This window comes from Pongo abelii, chromosome 4 (genome assembly GCF_028885655.2).
Source record: "Pongo abelii isolate AG06213 chromosome 4, NHGRI_mPonAbe1-v2.0_pri, whole genome shotgun sequence".
Classification (NCBI taxonomy): domain Eukaryota; kingdom Metazoa; phylum Chordata; class Mammalia; order Primates; family Hominidae; genus Pongo; species Pongo abelii.
Window position 1 is genome coordinate 127,425,819 of NC_071989.2, and position 23,040 is coordinate 127,448,858.

A 23,040-nucleotide genomic window follows, 5' to 3' on the forward strand; every position below is an offset into this window, starting at 1 on the left:
ATTTCTAAGGTCTCAGTTTTTTCTTAATAGTTTGTGTTAGAATCTAACATAGCAGTAATGGTAATCCTATTTTCTCTTTGCTGTCAATATCTTCCTGTTTTCTGTTTCAAAGGTACACATTTAATTAATTAATTTATTTATTTATTTATTGAGACAGGGTCTCATGCCTGGTGCCCAGGGCTGTGGTGCAGTGTCAGCTCACTGCAGCCTCGACCTCCTGGGCTCAAGCAATCCTTTCACCTCATTCTCCCAAGTAGCTGGGACTACAGGTGCATGCCACCGTGCCCAACTAATTTTTGTATTTTTTGTAGAGACAGTGTTTTGCCATGTTGCCCAGGCTACTGTCGAACTCCTGAGCTCAAACTGTCTGCCTGCTTTAGCCTCCTAAAGTGCTAGGATTATAGACGTGAGCCACCGCCCCCAGCCAAGATGTCCATTTTTGATTCATAGGCATTTAAAATTTCATGTCATTTAACCTTAGCAACTTTTCATTTGTGATCTTTTTCTGGCATACTTCTCCCACTATATTTCTGCCCCTACACCTTTTTTCTGTGACCCTTTCCCACTTCTTTTTTTTTTTTTTTTTTTTTTTTGCCTAAGATTGAAAAGCTTTAGGAGAAAGTTGTTTTACTTAAATAATTAATAATTATGTTTTTAGTTTGGAGTTCCTTATTGCCCTCACCTTTCTGTACCCTGCAGGTTCCTATCTTTTTCAGCATCTTCCTCCACATTTCTGAATTGTGCAAACCTTAGAGCAATCATAGCATTCTAGCAGTCTAGAAAGACAGTACTGGGAGAGGAAATAAAATGCTGCATGTATTGCCATTTATACTGGCTTTCTATTGGATGTACTTTTCCTAGAACATAAACATATCTCCAAACTGAAGCTTATTATTTCACTAAAAGTAAGAATGCTGTACATCCTGTACTTTAGTTATCACTGCTAGAGGTTATTTCAAAACTACCATTTTCAAAAGCAGCTCATATACTATCTCTTTTGCCTATTTCTTTTAAAATTACCGTTTGACTTATTTTTCAGGCAAATAGAAACTGCATAGCAATCGCTTCCAGTCATGATGTTCAAGAACTGGATGTTTCTGGAATTCTGGCCACACAGGTCTACACTTGGGTAGATGATGATATAGAAGTGGAAACCAAAGGGTACCCTTCATACTTTGTTTTTATTTAGTAATGTTGCAATATGAGTGACTATATTTACTGAACTAAAACTTTCAAAAGATTCTTTAAAGCAATTTATAGATTGTAAGCAGAGTAGAAGCTGATGTGCTGAATGAGGGGTGGCAAGAGCTTTAAATAAGGGAATTGAGAGAAGAGTAAGTGAAGGGAACAGAAATTGTTCAGGTATGAGGTCATTGTGAGTTACAAATAAGAGCTGAAGAAAATTAATTTTAAAGGGAACTATAAATTCAAATTTTAGACCTTTCAAGTGTAAAAAAGAAAGAAATGATGAGTTGTTTTTATTCTGGTTGACATTCCTTTATAGATCAGAAGATTTCTTGGTTATACATGCTCGTGATGATTTAACAGCTGTTCAAGGTACAACTCCATATACACATAGCAATCCTGGCACTCCAATCAACATGCCATGGCTTGGTAGTACACAGACTGGCAGAGGAGCATCTGTGGTATGTAAAGTTAAAAATAAATTTAAGTTATATGTAACTTTTATTTTTTTCCTCTAGGTTAATGGATAAAGGATGATTTAAAACATTTTTCTTAATTCCTAAAGTTTTAGTAAGTCTTACATGTTGGAAATTGTAAATTTTGATAATGAAGAATAGCATGTTTTCATTTGAAAGGGTAATAATAAATTGTTTTAAAAATATACTTTGCTTGAAAACCAAAGAGCTATATTTTAATTAAGAATTATTTGAAACATGGTTCAGATCAGGCTTCAGCAAGGTATTCCCCTTAGATCAAATACTACCCATGACCTGTTTTTATATAGCTAATATGCTAAGAATGGTGTATACATTTTAGTGAAATGGTGTATACATTGTTTTTTCAGTGGTTGAAAAAACAAATATAGTATTTTTTGACACATGAAAATTACATGAAACTTGATTTCAGTGTCTTTTTATAAATAAAGTTTTATAGGAACACAGCCATAGTCATTTGTTTCTATTTTGTCTGTGGATGCCTTCACACTACAGTGGCAGAATTGAGTATCTGCAACAGAAAGTAAATGCCCATAAAGCCAAAACACTTGCTATCCAGTCCTTTATAAAAAAAGGTTTGCTAACCCCTTGTCTAGGTATCTTTTAATGGATATCAATTAATAACTATATCCATATTAAGTATCACTTTTTTAAATGCCAGGACAAATATTCTTTTTTTTTTTTAACAAAAACAATATAATTTTTTAGTTAAGCAAAAAGTAATATAATGATGAACTGAAACGTAATTTTTCTGTAGTGATGGAGGATCTGTTTTAGCCCTGATTACCTAGAGATGTGATTCATATTTGTACTTCCAAGAGTTTCCTTTATTATTACTTAGGTTGTAGGAACTAATGAACAGATTTGAAGAAGCAAAGAAAGTTGGTAGGGTTTTTCAGAATTTCATAAGTCCTGTAGAATGCTTTCCTTGGCCAAAAAAAAATTATTTTTCATTAATTAGTATGAGTAATTGTTCAAGTAAAATCTCAGTTATCTTTAATAATACCTTGTAATATTTTGTACCTAATGCAGTTCCTTTATAGTTGCTATAACCTTATAATTTGCAGTATCTGTTGTAGTTGTTATTTACTCGTACTTAAACATTCTTCAGATGAAGCTTGAGATCCAGAAAGGTCAAGTGGATCAACTTATGTCACTTTGTTAAATGTATGGTAGAGCTTGTTTTAAAGCCCTCTGTTCTCCTTAGTTCAGTGATTTCAAGTAGCAGTGTTTTAAGGAATAAAATGAACTTGAAAAGCAATCTAGTAATTATTCAAATGAAATGACTTGCTCAGTAGTGGTTAAATAATTTTTCCAGCTGACAGATATGTTACAATTCATTGGTAAAACTTACTGATATTATATTCTTTTAAAGGAGAACTCAAAGGGAATATATGCCAAAGAAGTGAATAGGACTAATAGGCACTTTTTTGAATTCCAACCTCAGAGATTACAATATAGTTCTTCCTGTAACATCTTTCTTGTTGGTCTCTTCCTACTTCTGTTCTTTACACAGTAGCAGCCAGTTACTCTTTTCTAAAACATCATTCAGATTGTCACTCACTTTCTAAAAAATTTCAGATTTCCCAATACAACTTTTAAATAACAAGTCATTAATAGGGCCCTACAAAATTTAACCTTCTGCCATCTCATCTCCCTTTATTCTACATCTGATTCTCTTTGCTGTAGTTACACTGGCTTCTTTCTGTCTCTTGAACATATTACGCTCATGGTTATGTCAGGAGCCCTTGCCTTTCCTTCTGCTTAAAATGCTCTATCCCTCTGTTGTACCATTCACATCTCAACTGAAATCCCCCCAGATTTCCCTGGCTTCCCTAATTAAGGCATTTGCCCCTACCCACTCTACCCCCAGTCACCTTATATTTTATCATCTTTATTATCCCTTGCACTTACCAGTTATTGAAATTATTCGTTATTTAGTTGTCTTTTTTTTTTTTTTTGAGATGGAGTCTCGCTCTGTTGTCCAGTCCACAGTGCAGTGGTGCAATATTGGCTCACTGCAACCTCCACCCCCCAGGTTCAAGCAATTCTCCTGCCTCAGCCTCCCTAGTAGCTGGGATTACAGGCATGCACTACCATGCCTGGCTAATTTTTGTATTTTTAGTAGAGATGGGGTTTTGCCATGTTGGCCAGGCTGGTCTTGAACTCCTGGCCTCAAGTGATGCACCCGCCTTGGCCTCCCAAAATGCTGGGATTACAGGCATGTGCCACCGTGCCCTGCCTCAAGTTGTCTTTTTTATATGCCCTGGAATCTAAGCTCTTCAAGAGCTTGGATTCTGCCTGCCTTGCAGATTGATGATTTCTAACTAGATGGTATTGGACGTATAGTAGGTGTTCAGAAAAATGTGTCTATACTCCAAAGCATTGTAATACAGAAATCTACCATAGGCATAACACTAAGGATTGAATTTTCTTCCTACCTAAATCTTATGACATCTTTTTATTTCGGATAACTGTGATTTGTTAACATAAGGGTTGGGATTGCCTCACTCTACCCTCAACAAAAAGACACCAGTAGAATAAGGTTGTTCTTTTTTACATGGATCTTCTAAAATAATGATTTTACGTATTTTACATATGCTTTCAGAAACTTTTTTAAACCTGTATTTGTGTATTTTTTTACTTCTGGTTCTCCTGTGAATATTAAAAAAAGAAGACAAAAGCAAGAATAGGAACCTTCAGGCATTTCTTTAATTAAGAAGAACATGGAATTTAAATATGTAGTTTACTAAACAGAAGTCATATGCAGCAGGTTTTTATTTTTTCTAGAGAATTGATAAAATATTTTCTTAATCCTTTCAGTTTATCAAATGATAAAAACTAATAGCAAAAAAAAATCATTATGACCAGCTTCTGCTATTTTGGAGTATAACTGCATCCATATATGTGTTTCAGTTTTATTTATCCCTCATCTTTTCTGTGGCCTAGTCTCTGTTCTCCCTACTAACTCCCCACCTTCTCCACAACTTTAGGCTAATTGAACCATTTAAAATCCAAAAGAATAACAATAACAAAACCTACCTGAGACTGATGCTACAAATTTAAGATAACATATATTTGTAGTTATGATGCTATATAAATCGGAAATGTTCTATACATTTTTCCTTTAATTTTATGTGTTTGTTTTACTCTTACTTGACAGGCTAGTTAAATTATTCAAAGCATAACTTTAAAATGAGTAAATACATAGTTCCAAACTATCTGTTTTTAAATTTATGTAATTTTCTCTTCTTTTATTTTCACATGCTCCTGTCTTTTAAACTTATACTATTCAGGATTATTACTGAATAATAAATTTAATGGGATCAGAAAAGAATTGACAAGAAAGGAGGGAAGACTAAATTCTTGAGAGGAATTTATCTTTAGATCCTAGTCAGTAATGCCCGGAATATATGTGCAAATATAAGAGCTGCACTATTAAATTTCTGTTATCATGTTTAGTATTTTTAGCACCCATAATGATAGCTATGAACTCATGTAAAAATAAATAAATGAATGTTATTTGAATTTCCTGTCACAATTTAAATGTTTAATCCTTTTTATTATGGCTATAAAATCATTTTTCTATTTTACCAGATGATTAAGAAAGCCATTAATAATGTTAGAAGAATGACTTCTCATCCAACTCTTCCTTACTGTAAGTTGAATAATAATTAGCAATTGTCCTTTCTTATTCTTAAATCTATTTTTGGTAATTTTATTATAAGAAATGTATGGGAACCTTTTTGTTTTAATTGAAAGCATTTATTTGACTTTTTTTCTAGAGAATATTTGCCAGTAAATAAAATCTTGATTTCAAAACTGGGTAAAAATAGAAAAAGATATTTCCCTAAAAGAGAAGGCTGATTTAATGAAGTAAATTTTTTGACGTTTTGACTACCAATCAAAATTTGCGACTACCAATACACAAAATTTGTGTATTTCTAAGTTAACACATTTTATCTTTGAACATTTCTGGATTTCTTTGATCATGCTAAATTATAGTGAATAATTATTTTAATAATAGAAACACTGCCAACCTTTATTACATAAGCCACAACCATACCTCAATTATTTATTACCTCATTATACTCAGTTTGTATTTTATTACTTTTTTTCAGTTGGTCTTTTGTGAGACACATTAATAGTAAACATAGGAAATTATTATTAGTAAGTTTTTCTATTCTAAGGCAGAATATATGTGTTTTCAGTTAATCTTCCTAGGAATCTTAAAAGTTTCTCTTCCTTCAACCAAGAACTTAATTAATGGGGAATTTATTGGAGGTATTGATTCTGGTGGGTTGGAATCAATACTCATACTGGTGTGTGAGTATCCCAAGTTTTTTAATATTTTTTTTAAGTTATGCCCTTCGTCAAGTTGTCCTACTACATAGTAACAAGAATAATGCATGTTAATTAATGGGTATTCATGTCCCGCCAGTTTAGTAGCCTATTAAAAACTTTACAAACTTTTCTCTTGGGAGATATTCTGTTAAAATGCAGTTAACAAAATCAGTATTCTTTTCTGCTTCTTTTATGATAAATGCTGAAATAATCTATTATCAAAGTTGTATACTCTGTACAAAACAAGGCTCAAGAGAACCATATATGTAAAATGAAGAGAATAACATCTGTTACTTATGGTAGAGGTATAAAATAACATAAAAAATGTGTCTGTTTTCACTACATCAAATTTATTCATCACTAGAAGTGTGTATTTTTTACCTACAAGTTTAATGTCAAGTGAGAACTAAAAAACAGTCATGAAGCCTATAGTGTAAGGAGTCAAAGTGTGTTTTATATATAAAATTTAAATAATATTATTCCACATCAAGAAATACTTGATATTGCTTAAAACTACCCTATTCTATGCAGTCTGGTTTGGAAGTTTTCTGAGATACTGAAGGGACCCCATTTTTCTCTCAGTCCCATACCATGTGTCCTGGCAGGTGTAAATATCCTATACCTTAAGCCCATAAACTTAAAGAGGCCACGCTCGATTTTTCAAAGGTAATTGATGGACCTATTGTCAGAGGTGTTAGGTAGCATCAGTTACTGCTGTCTTGAGAGATAAATACTTTCTCTGTTTAGAGAACTGCTATAACTAGCAAATAAGACACCTGAAAAATTAAAAGCTAATTTAATTACTGGATTTTTTTTTTCAGTATATCTTTTCATGTCACAAACAAGTCCCACAGGTAGTAATTTAGTTTGATAACAAACACTTCGTGTTGTGAAAATGTTATGAGACAGGATTTTTAAAAATATTAGTCTGAAGTTCAGATACCTCAAGATAGCTGTTTTCTTTCCTTGGAATAGATCTTTTGAAAAATTCTTAAAGAACTTTTTAGAAGTTAGCCTAGTACATTTTATAATTTTCTGAGTAGAAAACACACTGTTTCTCTATGCTGTCATGTACACTTCTGATATCAGATGTGTTGGCTTTTGTCCACCCCAAGCCATTCTCTACCTCTCCAAGTACTGGCTGGGTGCCTTATAATTTGGTTTAATTATGACACAGTCTACCTGGAGTCAGAATCATATCCTGCAGGTTAAGGGCTCAGTCCCACAAAACTGCACCTTACTTCAGACACCAATCGCAGGTTATCAGTTTTCACCTACACATGTGGCGTACTGGCTATAAATCAGAGTGCCCACAGCTCCCTCCTTGGGTTTGATTAATTTGTTACACTGATTCACAGAACTCAGGGAAAACGCTTTACTTACGTTTATCAGTGTATTATAAAAGATAATCATAAAAGAAACAGATGAAAAGTACATAGAATGAGGTTTGTAAGACTCCGAAGCAGAGGAGGTTCTGTCCCCTTGGAGTTAGGGTGCGCTACAAACCTGGCACATGCATGTGTTCACCAGCCAAGAAGCTCATCAAATCTCCTTGTTCAAGAGTTTTTATAGAACTTAATCTCCAGCTCCCTTTCCCACCCTTTTCTGGAGGTTGGCGAGTGGAACTGAAAGTTTCAGTGCTTTAGGCTATCTGTGGGACCCCATCTAAGTCACTGCATTAGCGTAAATTCAGGTGCTCTTCCATGGATTTTAGTAGCTGTATGCCAGGATCCAGGGACAAAGAGCAAATATGTATTTTGCGTCACACTGGGTCATTTTTTTTCCCCTTCTAAAATGTTTAGTGTGTTTTCCCTTTTTAATTTTTTTCCCCTTCTAAAATGTTTAATGTGTTTTCCCTTTTTAATAAGTATTTGTTGAAATCATACACTTGATAGGTTCTATATCTAGCTGAGTAAAAGTGAAGGCTGCTCTGCTGGAACATTAATAAGGAATCTCAGATAAGACTTTTAAAAACCTCTTGAGTCTCAGAAGCCAAGCGAAGGACTTGCCATCTGATTTCACCCGCAGTCCTATAGATTTGGGTGAATTCCTCTTTTCTTGAGGTCCTCAGAAAATCCTGGGGTTCCTTTGTCTGCCAGGAAGTGATAGTCTTTACTCTTCTGTAAGGCAACCATGTAAGGGACTATATATGTACAGTACCAGGCCAGTTTTTCTGTTTTTTGGTTTTTTTTCAAGGTGTCTTATTTGCTCTGTCAGCCTTTGGTTCCTTAAAACTGTCTGGGTCATATCTGATTCTGTGCATAGTCTCCAATATGATATATGAGTCAAAGCCTTGGTAATGTGACCCATGTTTCCAATTATGTCCTGCTATAAGAAGGACAAGTTCTTTTTGCTTTTACTCCTGGCAAGCTGTAAAAAACAGATTCTTACTGAACTTACGCAAATAACTATATTGCCATGAAAATAAGAGTACTCACTAATAGCTTCCGAATTCTGGAGGGATCAGGTAGGGAGAAAAAGTAATTGTTTTATCTTTGTTCACGAAGGCATACTTTGCCAAATTTCCATAAACTATTGAATATCTTAAGAGAAAAGAAAAAAGTTTTCTTAAATCTGGAAAACAAAATATTAAAGAACTAGCAATGTTTCAAAACCATAATTCTTAAAAAACCATAGATTTTCTTCAATAAGTTATTCAGCCTCTCATACTTAATTCTTGTTCGGCTTGATCTTGGTTAGCAGTTTAATGAATTTATAAGTTTGTTCCCTTAGAGTTCTGGAAGTTCTTACACTGTCCAATGATAGGATCTAAATGTTACCAGAAACCAGTACCTTTCAGAGTCTTTTTTATGAATCTCCTTGAAGACAGAGCACTTTAGAATTATAGTTACTTGCAAACACTTTCAGTGAAGATCAGGAGAAACAATAACCATCTGTCAGTGACAAAAGACTTAACATGGCCATAGCTAAAGATCAATTCATTATCATAATGCACAATTGACAAGTAAATTTGATTGCTTCTGTGGCATACAATATTTTAACAAAATAACTGGAAGTGTGGCTGATAACATTATACAAGGACACATCAGATTTTTAGAAACTTCATGCAATTTCTGGAATACTTATCTAATAGTATATACCCATACAAATATAATATAAGAAGGTATCACCGTTATTTGACAATGCTTCCCATGCAATTTAACATATCAATTAAGCCTAATTAGTTTTAACAAAGCCTAATTATTTTAACATTCTTCTTTTTAGAGGGAGCAAGAACAAATTTTTTTTGAGATATTCCAAGGGCCCTTTGGAAACTCGCAAAGTTAGAGTGAGGTCACAAGTACTTCATTTATAATGTATTTTTGGGAAATTTGTCAAAAATATCAAAGTTTAAAACACTTGATTATAATAAGGTTACTGTGGAAAAATATTTAACTAGAGTGATAATTAAAAGACTTCAAAGGCAAATACAGAAAGTTATGTTGTTGCAGAAAAATCCTTAGCTATTTTAATGTTGTAGAAAAAAACCTTAGATATTTTAATATTGAAATATAGCTAATTTAATAATAATGTTAATATTAACGTTAGGTCTTAGGTAATCAAAGACCTAAAAATACATGAAGCACAGGAAATTATCTTGATAAAACAAAATCTCAGCTGGGCGCGGTGGCTCATGTCTGTAATCCCACCTCTTAGGGAGGCAGAGGTGTGGGGATAGCTTGAGCCCAGGAGTTCAAGACCTGCCTGGGCAATATAGGGAGACCTCATTCTCCACAATAAAGGAAAAAAAAAAAAGACAAAAAAAACAAAATCTCGATTTTGTAATCAGATTGCTTAAAAGGTAAAAATAATAATATTAACATTAGGTCTTAGGTAATCAAAGACCTAAAAAGACATGAAGCACAGGAAATTATCTTGATAAAACAAAATCTCGATTTTGTAGTCAGATTGCTTAAAAGGTAAAGGAAAACCTTTCACAATCTCTTGTCAAGAGAAAACCAATACTCCAGTAAAACTTTGCACCAATGTACTTCTAATATTAAGGCTCATCATTCTTTTAATAACATATATAAATACACACATATTAGCCAGCTTGGCCACACATAAAATTATTTTTCCAAATTCCTCTTACACAAACCCTATATAGCATTCTTGTATCCATGCATATTTTGTTCCGTACTCTTCCTCTTTCCCAATATGGAACAGTCTGCTTTAGGACAAAAATTATTCTTTTTCCCATAAGAAAAACATCCTTCATACCTCATAGCTTCACATTCCAAAAACATCTTACTTTCCTGACATACAAAATTATTTATCTATTTTCAGTAGTTTTAATTACATATATTGATTAGAATTCTTAACTGTTAGTGATGTTAGTTTCTAGTGAAAACTAGGTAATAAGCAGTTGTGCACTGTCAGTCACACCAGCATTCTATAGAGTAGCACATCTATATCTTTCATAATTTACAGAAGCATGTTCTTTTTCATAGTGTAGTTTTTCAGTGTGTTGCAGGACACCTTTACTAACAGACCCAAATATCTTTATTCTTCTGCAATAAGAAGCCAAAAGTGGATAAGCTTATGTTTAGCAATTGATGTTTTAGTATTTTATGTAATTTGGAAGTGATCTAGATATTCAATTAATATCCATCATTTAATTTAACTTAATGAAATACTAAGGGTATAAGTTGTCAAAGGGATTTGGAAAACTGTTTTGAAGTCGACATAACACCAGACAAGGCCAGCCATCAAGTTAGTTATTATTTATTTTTTGCTGACAAATTTTTTAACAAAGATAACATGAGTGTATTTGACTAGTAAGCCTAAGTAAGATAAAAGTTGTATATCACATTATATTTAGTGTTGGTAACTCTAAGGTTATGCCTGCTTTAATTAAACCAACAAACTTAAATTAGCTTTCATTTACCAAGGATTATCCCACATCAGATGAACTTGAAAAACATTTGGGTCTGTTTCTGTCTTTCTAAAAGTTTAAGGAATGCTTAATTTATATAAGTGCTTATTTTAAGCCCATTATATATAATTATTAAAAATTAATTTTGACAATACCATCTGGTGATAGAAAAATATTACATATATTTAACATATATAAAGTCATACACAAACATACAGGGAGAAGCGGATTCTATAGTTTTCCTTCTAAATTTTAGTGATCTGCCAGATAATAAAATATCAAACTCAGTCGTTTATAAAAAGGATATCTGGGCCGGGCACAGTGGCTCACGCCTGTAATCCCAGCACTTTGGGAGGCCAAGGCGGGCAGATCACAAGGTCAGGAGATTGATACCAACCTGGCTAACATGGTAAAACCTCACCTCTACTAAAAATACAAAAAATTAGCTGGGCGTGGTGGCATGCGCCTGTAGTCCCATCTACTCAGGAGGCTGAGGCAGGAGAATCACTTGAACCCAGGAGGCAGAGGTTACAGTGAGCCGAGATTGCACCATTGCACTCCAGCCTGGGCGACAGAACGAGACTCCGTCTCATAAATAAATAAATAAATAAATAAATAAATAAATAAATAGGATATCTGGATCCAAATTGTGTTTCTGAAAATAGGACAAGATTACCTACCCAGATTGCTAAAACTTTACTAGTATTTGTTGAAAACTTTTAAGATTTCTCGTTTGTCTTTTGTAAAGACTCTTTTAGAGAGACAATTTGCAATTTATTTAGTCTTCTAGTAGCCTCTGCATACCAATCAAAAAATGCCTCCCACTGTTTGTGAAGCATTAGAGATTCCCTTTTATTTAGTGCTTCCTGTAGATGGACAATTTGGTGTAAATTAAAAACTTCCCTGTTGCCACCATAATTCTAAATTGTCTTTGGTAAATATACTCATTTCTCTAGGAAAGCACAGGTTCTGGGTCCATAATGTTTATACATAAAATTAGCTGGAGTTCCAGTTGGAGGAGTTTTTGAATTCCTTAAATTCAGATGAACCCATGATTTCTTGTCCTTCCAAAATCTTATCTACCTGAGGCCTCTGACTGGACCCAATCCAGTCAGGTTCAGTCTGACTTCTAGACCTGATGTGGATGAAAAATGCTTAAAGGATAAAAGTTGCAGGTTTCAGGTCAAGTGGTAACCTTCAAATGCACAGTGAAAAACAGTAAGGACACTGGGCCTACCAGGAGGTACCTGTGCCTGCTTGCTTGTTGCTCCTGGAGGTCATCATCAGGGGGTCTCCTTCATGTTCCTCTGCTGAGAACTCTTAAAACATAGGCACATTAAAAATTTAATGAGTTTATTTGAGCATTCAGCTCAAATTCATGAACTGGACAACATCAGACCAGAAGCCATCAAGGCTTCACCGAGGTGGCATGAGGGGAAAACTTTTATAAGGTGTTCAAGGAAGCACAACAAAGACAGTATTTGATTGGTTAAGTGGAAAGTCCTTAGTTAGAGGTTAGTTGGGGGTTTCTAATTGATAAGCGTCTAGTTAGAAGTTAGTTGGTGGTTTTTGATTGGTTAAGCTTAAGCTTCATTTTACTGTTTACATTGAATTGAGTTTTGATTTGCTCATATAGGCATGCAAGGCCCTGGAGCTGTCTTAGCCTAATAGCCTCCCAATTAATTTCTTTTTTTTAATTTTTTTAAGAGACAGGGTCTCATTATGTTGCCCAGGCAGGAGTTTTATGGCTACTTACAGCACAATCAAGGCACAGTACAGCTTTGAACTCCGGGGCTCAAGTGATTTTTCTGCCTCAGTCTCCTGAGTAGCTAGTACTATAGATGTGTGCCACCAAACCCAGCTCTTAATTTTTTTAACATCATAAATAATAATAACAAAGTTGAGCGATTTTAGTGCAACCACCCCAATTTATTTTTCTGATTAAGCTATGCAAGCACACTGGGGGAAAGGGAGTAGAGCCAGTCAAATACCTAGTCTCAAAAAACTCTACCTCCTACCGCTGCCCAATAGTAAAACATTTCAAACCAATTGAAGTTCATTTATTTTACATATTTGATAAGGAATGAGGGAAACTTGACTGATATGTGACTAGCAAGTGCTAGATGTTTTATATAAATGTAATTTTTTTACTACCTCCATACCACATTAATATTGATAATTATACTCTATAAATTGAGTATTATATGTTAGGCATATTTCTGAGTGCCTTATATATGTGATCTCATTTTCTACCCACAACTGTCCAGTGACTTATATATCATTAGTCCCTTTTTACAGGAAGGAAATAGTCTCAGAGAGATTAAGTAAATTTCCTAGTATAACACAAATAATAAATGGCAACGTGAAGAATTAATAGTCATTTATCTTATTCATATTTCTCAGTGAAACAACAAGTCCGGTGCAGTGGCACGTGCCTATAAACCCCAGCCTCTTAGAGGCTGAAGTGGGAGGATCACTTGAGGCCAAGAGTTAAAGACCAGCCTGGGCAACACTGCAAGACCCTGTCTCTAAAAAAAAAAAAAAAAAAAAAGCACACTACAAAATAAAAAAAAAACAGATAATATATATTTGAGATATTAGGTAACTCAGGATAACTTTTAGAACTGATTTTTTTCTTTAGTATGGCATTTAAAACCTTCTTTAATCTGATTTTTTTCAAAGAAAAATGTATATACATTTAAACATTAATAGTATGATAAGGATTGATTCTAACCTAAGAATTTGTTATAGTGAGTAATATATAATTTATTATAAAAAATAAAAGGCTGTTAAGACATCATTGAGATAACTTTAAAGGGAAATAAAATTTATGGAGCTGTGATCTAAATGCTCCTATCGTATTTGAGGATGTGTTCTTAGTCAAATGAAAGTGTATTGTATAACTATTTTTATGATGAAGAGTATTCAACTGAAATTTCATACAAAGGTAAATTTATATAAGTTGATTTAGATGTTTCTTTCATAAAGATTTTCACATAGGATTAAGAAATAACTTTTCCCAAGGATTCTTGAAATAAATATGTAATTTTTGCCCTCTTATAATGCAGATCTGACAGGAGCTCAAGATGGAAGTGTCAGAATGTTTGAATGGGGCCATTCTCAACAAATAACCTGTTTTCGATCTGGTGGCAATTCAAGAGTTACAAGAATGAGATTTAACTATCAGGGAAATAAGGTATTATATAAAAATGTAAATGGTAAAAAATTTATTGTGTTGGAGGTTTATGAATTCCACTAGTTTGGGTTTCTGAAAAGAACAGCTCCGTGGGTAGTAGTAAAGTATTGATCTATATAGATTTTTTTAAATTCTTCTCAAAGAACACTTAACTTCACTTGTTCTTCCTAGAAGTATGTTATATAGGTGTCCATTAAAACTCAGTTAAGTGATTCTTAATGACCAAACGATTATAAGTTCACCTTATATTACACACTTTTTATTATTAAATGCTCCTACTCTCTTTATCCCTTGGAACCTACTCAACGTGTGATCCAGCAGCAAGTAACATCTAGAGCTTATTATAAATGCATATTATTGTTCCTTCTCCAGATGTACTGAATCACCATCCGCATTTTAACCCGATATTGTTGTGATTTGTACAAATATTAAAGTTTTTTAAGAGGTACTGCTCCAGAACAACATCAGCAAACTACATCCTAGCCACCTGCTTTATAAATAAAGTTTTGTTGGACCACAGTTACCCCCATTCATTATTTTTCTTTGGCTACTTCCTACTACAGCAGCATAGTTCAGGAGGACAAAGACCTTATAGCTGGCAAAATAAAATATTTATTATGTGGCCACCTAAGAAAAAGTTTGCCAGACCTGCTCTAGAGCATCCTTTACTGTCTTCACTTCTCACAATCCTTTCTTCAAACTGCCCCCCGACTTTTATGTTAGACAGCAATCTTTTATTGAACAGTAGTGCTCCTTGTGAAGCAGGGCTAGTTCAGAGGCAGTGCACCCGCAGCCAGCCCAAACTGCCTCTTTTTGCTCCTAATATCTTATTAGCCCTTTACAAAGTAATTAAAGAGTAAATCAATCTTCTTTTTGTCTTCAGAGCCATGCTGCACCAAAAATTACTCTCACAGACTTCAACTGATGGTTCCACCTTGCCTTTTCTTTCCCCTCAGCCTCCCTCACACATTAAATTCTCTTCACACATTCCTTTTATCATTGTGTGCTGCAACCTTTTTTGTCTGCCATGTTTGTCACATGGCTCTATTTTCATTTCACAAAAGTCAATATAATTTTATGTAGTTGTGAAACAAAATTTTGAGAGCTTGTTTCTTAATACTAATTAGCAACATTCTTAGCTCCTTAGTGGGAAATTAAGGGAACTTAGTACAGATGCCTGTATAATTCTACTGTACTTTCAGTTGTATTCTCTATCAATGTGCTTTTTGTGGTCATGCATTTCAACTTTGGTTGTCAGTTTTATATTGCTCCTAACTAATCTCTACACCTGAACCCTTATCTCTCTAATGCATCTTGCCAACAGTATTATATAACAAAAAACATAGCTACATGATTACAATATAGGTGAGATCACATTATAATTTTTTTCAAGAACCCTCAAGGCTCCTCATGTCAACTTCTTTAACAAGTATTTAAGACCTTCTATAATGTGACTTTATTTTTCGGCTTTAACACTCACTACAGCCTTCTGCATAGGCTATTTTAAGGCACAAAAAACCGCTTGTCTTTGCCTGCCCAAGTATCTTTGACAGGCAGTCAACTTACTATTCATTCATCTTAGCCTTGATGAAGTCTAACAGCACAGCCCCTAAGCATGCTATCTCTTCTAGTAGGGAAGCCTCTTAAGGTAAATGGAAGAGATGACCCACACTGTATCACAGTAATTCTGATGAATTTGATATTCAATTATGAATAGAAATACACTGCCAAAAACCAGTGAGTATTTCAGAAAAGCTAAGTGTCTGGAAAGGGGTATTAAGCAGAATAAATAATAAATAACCTATGAGGACTAATTCCTCAGAGATTCAAGAATATATTACATTTATAAAACAAGAACACACTAGCATTAAACAAGGACAGTAGGAAAACAGAAAAGAGTTATTGGAAATTAAAAATACGATTCCCAAAAATGTGGTCAGTGGGGGAACTACTTATTAGAAAAGCTGAACAGCAGAATGGAAATAGTTGAAAATCAGGTTTGTTGCTGGGAAGCACAAATTAAGAAATTATCCCATAATGATGACAATTTAGGAAATATTTCAGAAGAAAAAAAATGGAGGAAAAACAATATTCAAAGGAATAATAGATACTTCCCCAAAGCAAAGAATAGAATATTGTAAGAGAAAGGGCCTACCAAGTATTGAGAAACAACACGTACCTGCACACATCCTGTTTGTGTAACTTTTGGTTTTTAGAGTTAAAGAGGAAATCTTATAAGGTTCTAAAAAGGAGTGAGAATGAAAAAGGTTACTTACAACCCACATCCCACCCTGCCACTAAATGTCGTTGGCCTATCACAAATAGGTAGGAGAACAATATCCACAGAATTCTGATGGACAAGGAATGGGAACTGAGTTGATGTGCATCCAAACTATCATTCAAATTTGCTAGCAAAATAAACGTATTTTTAGGTATACAGAGACTTAACGCATTCCATGTGTATACCCTTTCTGAAGAACATACCTAGATCTACTGCAGAAAACGTAAGATAAACTAGAAAAAGGAATATACCTGGGAAAATATTATTAACAAATATAAAAACAATAGGTTAATATTCATAATATTACTCATATCAGTCAAATTTTTTCAAAGACAAATAGTAGAGAAATAGATAAAAGATATTAACAGTCAGTTTACCAAGAAACTATGCCTGGCCAGTAGCCTTCTACCCTCACTAATAATTGAAGAAATGCAAATAAATTGAGACTTATTCTTGTCTGCATAAAATTAACAAGTATTTTAGATTTTAAAAATACCCCATGTTAACTAAAGTGTAAGAAAAATGACTGTATCCATTTATATTACCACATAGGATTTAATTGTGGCATAGTCTATTAATTTTAAGTGATGCTCTTTAACAAAACTTTCCCATTTCTAGATGTCTATCCTACATAATTATGCAAAGGTATATGTATATATAGGAATGTTCAAACCAGCCCTTTTTGTATTACAGAAAATTGAAAACGATATGGGGAAAGTTTTAAATTATAATACCACTGTACAGTGTAATACTACACACAGCACAAGAATGAGCTAAATTTATGTGTAATTACCAGGGAAAGATAGCTATAATCAAAAATGTAATTGTGTAATGGTATTATTATTATCCCAATTTTTTAAATGCTATATTGTGAATTTTTGAATACTCATAGAAACAAATCTGAAGGGAAACACATCAAATTTTTAATAGATGTTAGATCTAGAGGCAGAGGAGGGTAGGAGTCCAAAGCAGACATTTGTTTTATTTTATATACTTTATAATAAGCTGCATTATTTTTATAATCAAAGGAAAAAATTGTAGCTGTCTTACTCATCCTTCAAGATCTGTATCACATACGTCCCTTAGTGGATTATTTTGACATCTTACCAGTCAGACTTGCCCTGAGCTCCCACAGCGGAATTATTTTACTTTGATAATCCTTATATCATTGTACTTTGTACTCTTGTTCATGTGTTTTCCTTATTGTTTGTTTCTGAAAATCCTTATTTTGTCTTTTTGGAGATGAACAGTTTTCTTTCTTATATATGATAAAGTTCTGTCATATAGCATAATCTGTTAATCCAGTATCCTGTTTTTGTAATACTTACAGAGAATACATAGACTATGCTAGAGCCCACTGTAATAAAATGGGTGTCTGATGTTTGTTCTCTTAATGTTCACTCTGGGATTTTTAAAGTAGTAGCTGAATGTTTTTCTGAAATAGATCTATGTATAGGTGAAGTGAAAAATCAAATGACATACAATCAAATGTTTATGAGTCAAAATATGGGTGTCACACTGAGGGTAAGGATAAATATATGCTTTTATATTTATATTAAATACTTTTAAATATTTTCTTTCTCTAAGTTTGGAATAGTTGATGCTGATGGATATTTAAGTTTGTATCAAACAAACTGGAAATGTTGTCCAGTTACTGGAAGCATGCCTAAGCCATACCTGGTAAGCCAAGAATTTCTACCTTTAAATAAAATTTGAATTTTCATTTTAAATAAACCAAGAATATGTATTTGAGACAAGAAATATAGAATAAATAAAATGTAGTCCTGTGTTCTCAGTCACTTTACTGTAAGATTCTGTCCTTGTGTTATATGAAAATTACTCTGTGAAGCATAAAATTCCTTAGTCTCTGATAATTTGGAAAGTCGACATGTATAGAAGCAACATGATACCCCCAGATACCTATACATCCTATGGATTACTAGAGCCCTTTTCTAACCTCACTAAGCTGGTTATTATATTATGCCTAAATAGAATGATTACCAGGTTATTTTTCTGCAATTATCTCTTATGAACAAACAAAGTGAAAGGGACATCCTATAGCTGGTACTGTTATTTTCTTGTTCATCTCTTTTAATTCAGGATTATGCAGGCTTTTATGAACTTTCTGTGGCTTCATAGAATACTGAATTTATATTTCATATTCTTCAGTGAAACTCTTTATAGGACTAAGCAATTCCTATCAGAAAAAAAGTTAAGAATATAGATTAGTCACTTCTTGGCTTTTTGGCTGGGATCAAATGAAGAATATAGGTTAAGATTCTGGTAATTTGCCCAAGGTTAATTGCTAGAATACAGTACTGATCTAAGTAAAAGCAAGCAAGCATGGGAGGATTGATTAGGGTACCTTGAAAGAATATTAGCTGTTTCTCATATTTTTATTAAGCCTAAAGATTTAGATGTATAAGTTTGTTATCTAAGGGACTGTTTTTTTTTTTAACTTTTAAAAAAATGAATTGGTTTAAATTGTGAATAACTGGCTTTTGGAGATTAAGAGGATTTTGTCTGTTTCAAGGATACATCATCTAGCCCAGCTCCAGTAGTGTTCCAGGGGAAATGGGGAGGTGGCTCAAAGGAATAATCTTTGGTGTGGTGATTTTGGGATACTTAAAAAAAATCATTTTTTATTAAAGAGAAATATCTAAAACATAATTTTGAAGCTTTTATAAATGAAGAAACCTCATAATTAAGTGTACTGTTTGGTAGAATATTGAAAAATGCTATATGTTTTCTAATTTTTAAAACTATTAGTAATTTTTTTCATGTACTTGAATTTTTAAAAGCTTAAATATTTTTGAAAAATATATGTCAATTATTTAACAAAAGTCTGGTATCATCTAAAATTCTAGTTTCTGTCTTCTGAAACAGAAATTTTCATTATGCTAGGGGAAAATCTTTAAGTTTAACCTCTTTATGTTTTCCTTTGAACTTTTGGTTGAACAAAAGCAAAGAGATTCATAATGGGTCATGATATATGCAGCCTACTTAAATTGTTCAGGAAAAGTGTGTGTATGTGTGGGTGTCTACAAATATGAAAGAGAAGTAGAGGCAAAACAAATGTGCCAAAATGTTAAAAAGTTGCTGTATCTGGGTAAAAGGTATATGAAAGTTCTCTGTATTACTTTTACAATTTTTCTAAAGTTCAAAGGAAAAAAATGATACAGAGGTTTTAAAAAAGCCAGAAACTACATGATCACTTTTGAAGAATACATTTACCTGGTTATGACATTTTTAGTGAGAGCAGTAACACGTATTATTTGTAACCATTCCAGACTTGGCAGTGTCATAACAAAACAGCCAATGATTTTGTCTTCGTTAGTTCCTCCTCTCTGATAGCTACAGCTGGTCTTTCAACTGACAATAGGTAAGAGATGATAGCTAAAATTGAAGTATGAGAAAGTATAGCTGAACTTTTTTTTATTGTTTCTGTCCTTGTGTTTGACTAAAGTGTACTTATGGCTTTAGATACAGTATTTTTATTCTAAAAACTATTATTTATTGGCCATGTTATTCCAGCCCCACCCCCAAAAGCTGTGGTTGTAAGAAAGTGTCATCTCCTGCCCCAATGTCTGTCTGCCTCTTTTGATTTCTGTCATATAACTGAGTTCTGAGATCCACTAAGTTTGCTTAGCTTTTATATTTATCGGTAAGGCCACACTTTGCACTAGAAACAGGATTGTAAGACTATAGATTCTTAAGCTCGTCTTCCGTAGATATTTCTTATGTATGTTGGTCCCCCCACACAGTAGAAACAAGTTTTCTTTGTTGCTTAAGAAAATTCAGCATCTCTCCTATTAATGTATGTCAGTCCAACTGTTAGAGATTCAGTGAATACAAAAAGAAGTTTCCGTATTCAGCCTTCATATATTATTATTTGTAAATGCATGTTAATCTAAAGTTATTCAAATTTTTAAGCTATAATAGTAGCTTTAAATTTTCTGTAAAAACTGTGGGTCGGGCACAGTGGCTCATGCTTGTAATCCCAGCACTTTGGGAGGCCGAGGTGGGCGGATCACTTGAGGCCAGGAGTTTGAGTCCAGCCTGGCCAACATGGTGAAACCCTATCTCTACTAAAAATACAAAAAATTAACCAGGCTTGGTGGCAGGTGCCTGTAATCCCAGCTACTCTGGGGGCTGAGGCAGGAGAATCGCTTGAACCCGGGAGGCAGAGGTTGCAGTGAGCCAAGATCACACCATTGCACTCCAGCCTAGGCAACAAGAGTGCAAAACTCCGTCTCAAAAAAAAAAAAAAAAAAAAAAAAAAATTGTGGCCAGAGCATGGTGGCTCATACCTGTAATCCCAGTGCCTTGGCAGGCTGAGGCAGGAGGATCATTTCAGCCCGGGAGTTTGAGACCAGGCTGGGCAACATAGGGAGACCCCATCTCTACAAAAAATTTAAAAAATTAGCCAGACATGGTGGCACACGTCTGTAGTCCCAGCTACTCAGAACATTGAGGTGGGAAGATTGCTTGAGCCCGGAAGGTCGAGGCTGCAGTGAGCCAAGATTCCACCACTGCACTCTTTTTTTATATAAAAATTAATTTCATATAAATTTGTTGGTTACTTGTATTTGTTGCTTTTATAATTTTAAGAACCTTCTGTGACAGCAAGGTTTAAAGGTCACACAGTTATATATGACATATTTTTTATTCTGTTGTTAGCTTTTTGTGTCACTCAGAAGTAATCTTTTTTTTTTTCCAGAAACGTATGTTTGTGGGATACTCTTGTAGCACCTGCCAATAGTTTAGTCCATGGTAAGTTTTCAAAGCATTTTATAAATTTTGAAAGTCAGGAAATTCATTTATTTATAAATGGATTTGTTACTAATGACACATATATTTATTAACCCGTGAGATTTCTTTTGCCCATGATGGCAGGATTTGAAAGCAAAAAGATGCAATATACATAATTAACTTTTCACTATACCTTGATGGGGGGCAGTGAGACATCGATAATATAAAAATCATTTGTCTTTACTTTGAATCTGATAGCCACAGGTTATCACTGTAAACATGATGTAAACTCAATATTATGTCCCCTTTCACCACTCCGATTCAACATTGCACTGGAAGTCCTAGCTAATGCAGTAACACAATAATAGGAAATAAAATGTATATAAATGGAAGGGAAGAAATAAAACTGTCTTTATTCACAGAAAACATAATTTTCTGTAAAATATCCCAAAGAATCTACAAAAGAAATTCACAAGTATAGCAAGGTCCCCGGATACAAGGTCGATATACAGTTGATCCTTGAACAACATAAGGATTGGGATGCTGACTCCTGCACAGATGAAAATTATATTATAATTTTTTATTCCCCCCAGAATTTAACTACTAATAGCCTAGTGTTTACTGGATACCTTATTAATAATATAGTCAATTAACACATATTTTGTATATGTGTTATGTAGGAAGCTAGAAAAAAGAAAATGTTATGAAAATCATGAGTCCATACAGTAGTGTACTGTATTTATTGATACTGTAAAGTTTATGTCATCTGTTTACAAGATGAATTTTCTGTCTGAGGCCGGGCGCAGTGGCTCACGCCTGTAATCCCAGCACTTTGGGAGGCCGAGGCGGGTGGATCACGAGGTCAGGAGATCGAGACCATCCTGGCTAACACGGTGAAACCCCATCTCTACTTAAAATACCAAAAAAAAAATTAGCCAGGCGTTGTGGTGGGTGCCTGTAGTCCCAGCTACTTGGGAAGCTGAGGCAGGAGAATGGTGTGAACCCGGGAGGCGGAGCTTGCAGTGAGCTGAGATCGAACCACTGCACTCCAGCCTGGGCGACAGAGCAAGACTCCGTCTCCAAAAAAAAAAAAAAAAAAAAAAAACAAGAAAGATGAATTATCTGTCTGAAATGGCAAGCAACTACAGCTGCAGACCTCAATTTGTGGGGCATATCAAGCAATTCAACTTTTTTCTTGTGATGTCTTGACCTTTCTCTGCTTTTTGGGAGCACTTCCAGCATTACTAGTGGCATGTTGTATGGTTCCCATGGTGTTATTCAAGGTTTACACTGTTGCACTAAATACAATGAAAAATTCACAAGTACCACAGGAGATCACTTTTCACTGCAATATACAGTTTACTGGAGAGAGGACCTGCTCACATGGACATGATTAGCATCACACAACATTTTAAGTATATACTCGCAACACTTGAGCTAACTGCAATAGCAACAGGAGGTGGCTACTAAATTATAACAGTAGTACAGTATGTGCTATAATTAATTTTATGCACTTATGATTTCATACTATTTTTGTTTACATTTCTCGACTGTCAGTGGCACCACTTACAAGCTATTTGTGTGCGTACGTTTCAATAAATTTAACTTTTTATAATTTGTGTATATTTTATGATAGTAAATGATAAAATAGACTAGTATCTACATATATTTTATGCATTCATGGCATACTTTTTCTTAATTTTTTGGGTATTTCTTGGCTATGTGGGTTGTCTGCAAGGTTTTTCAAATTATCTCAAATCTTTAAAAAATGTTCCAATATATCTATTGAATAAACCACATCTAAGTGGACCCACACATTTCAAACCAGTGTTGTTGAAGGGTCAGCTGTACTAAATTCAGTTGCTTTTTGATGCATCAACAATGAACAATTGCAATTTGAAATTTAAAGAAT

General features: G+C 34.0%; 1 protein-coding gene across 11 annotated transcripts in view; it reads left to right on the forward strand.

Annotated features, from left to right (window-relative positions):
• The window catches only part of DMXL1 (Dmx like 1), a 196,632-nt gene that overhangs the window by 155,861 nt on the left and 17,731 nt on the right, over positions 1-23,040 (forward strand). For all 11 annotated transcript variants that reach the window (XM_054555852.2, XM_054555854.2, XM_054555853.2 and 8 more), the window contains 7 exons: positions 1,040-1,161; positions 1,505-1,646; positions 5,277-5,337; positions 13,968-14,095; positions 17,964-18,056; positions 19,667-19,758; positions 21,097-21,149. In XM_054555852.2, coding sequence (XP_054411827.1) covers positions 1,040-1,161; positions 1,505-1,646; positions 5,277-5,337; positions 13,968-14,095; positions 17,964-18,056; positions 19,667-19,758; positions 21,097-21,149 — 691 coding nt within the window. The remainder of the gene's footprint in view (positions 1-1,039; positions 1,162-1,504; positions 1,647-5,276; positions 5,338-13,967; positions 14,096-17,963; positions 18,057-19,666; positions 19,759-21,096; positions 21,150-23,040) is intronic.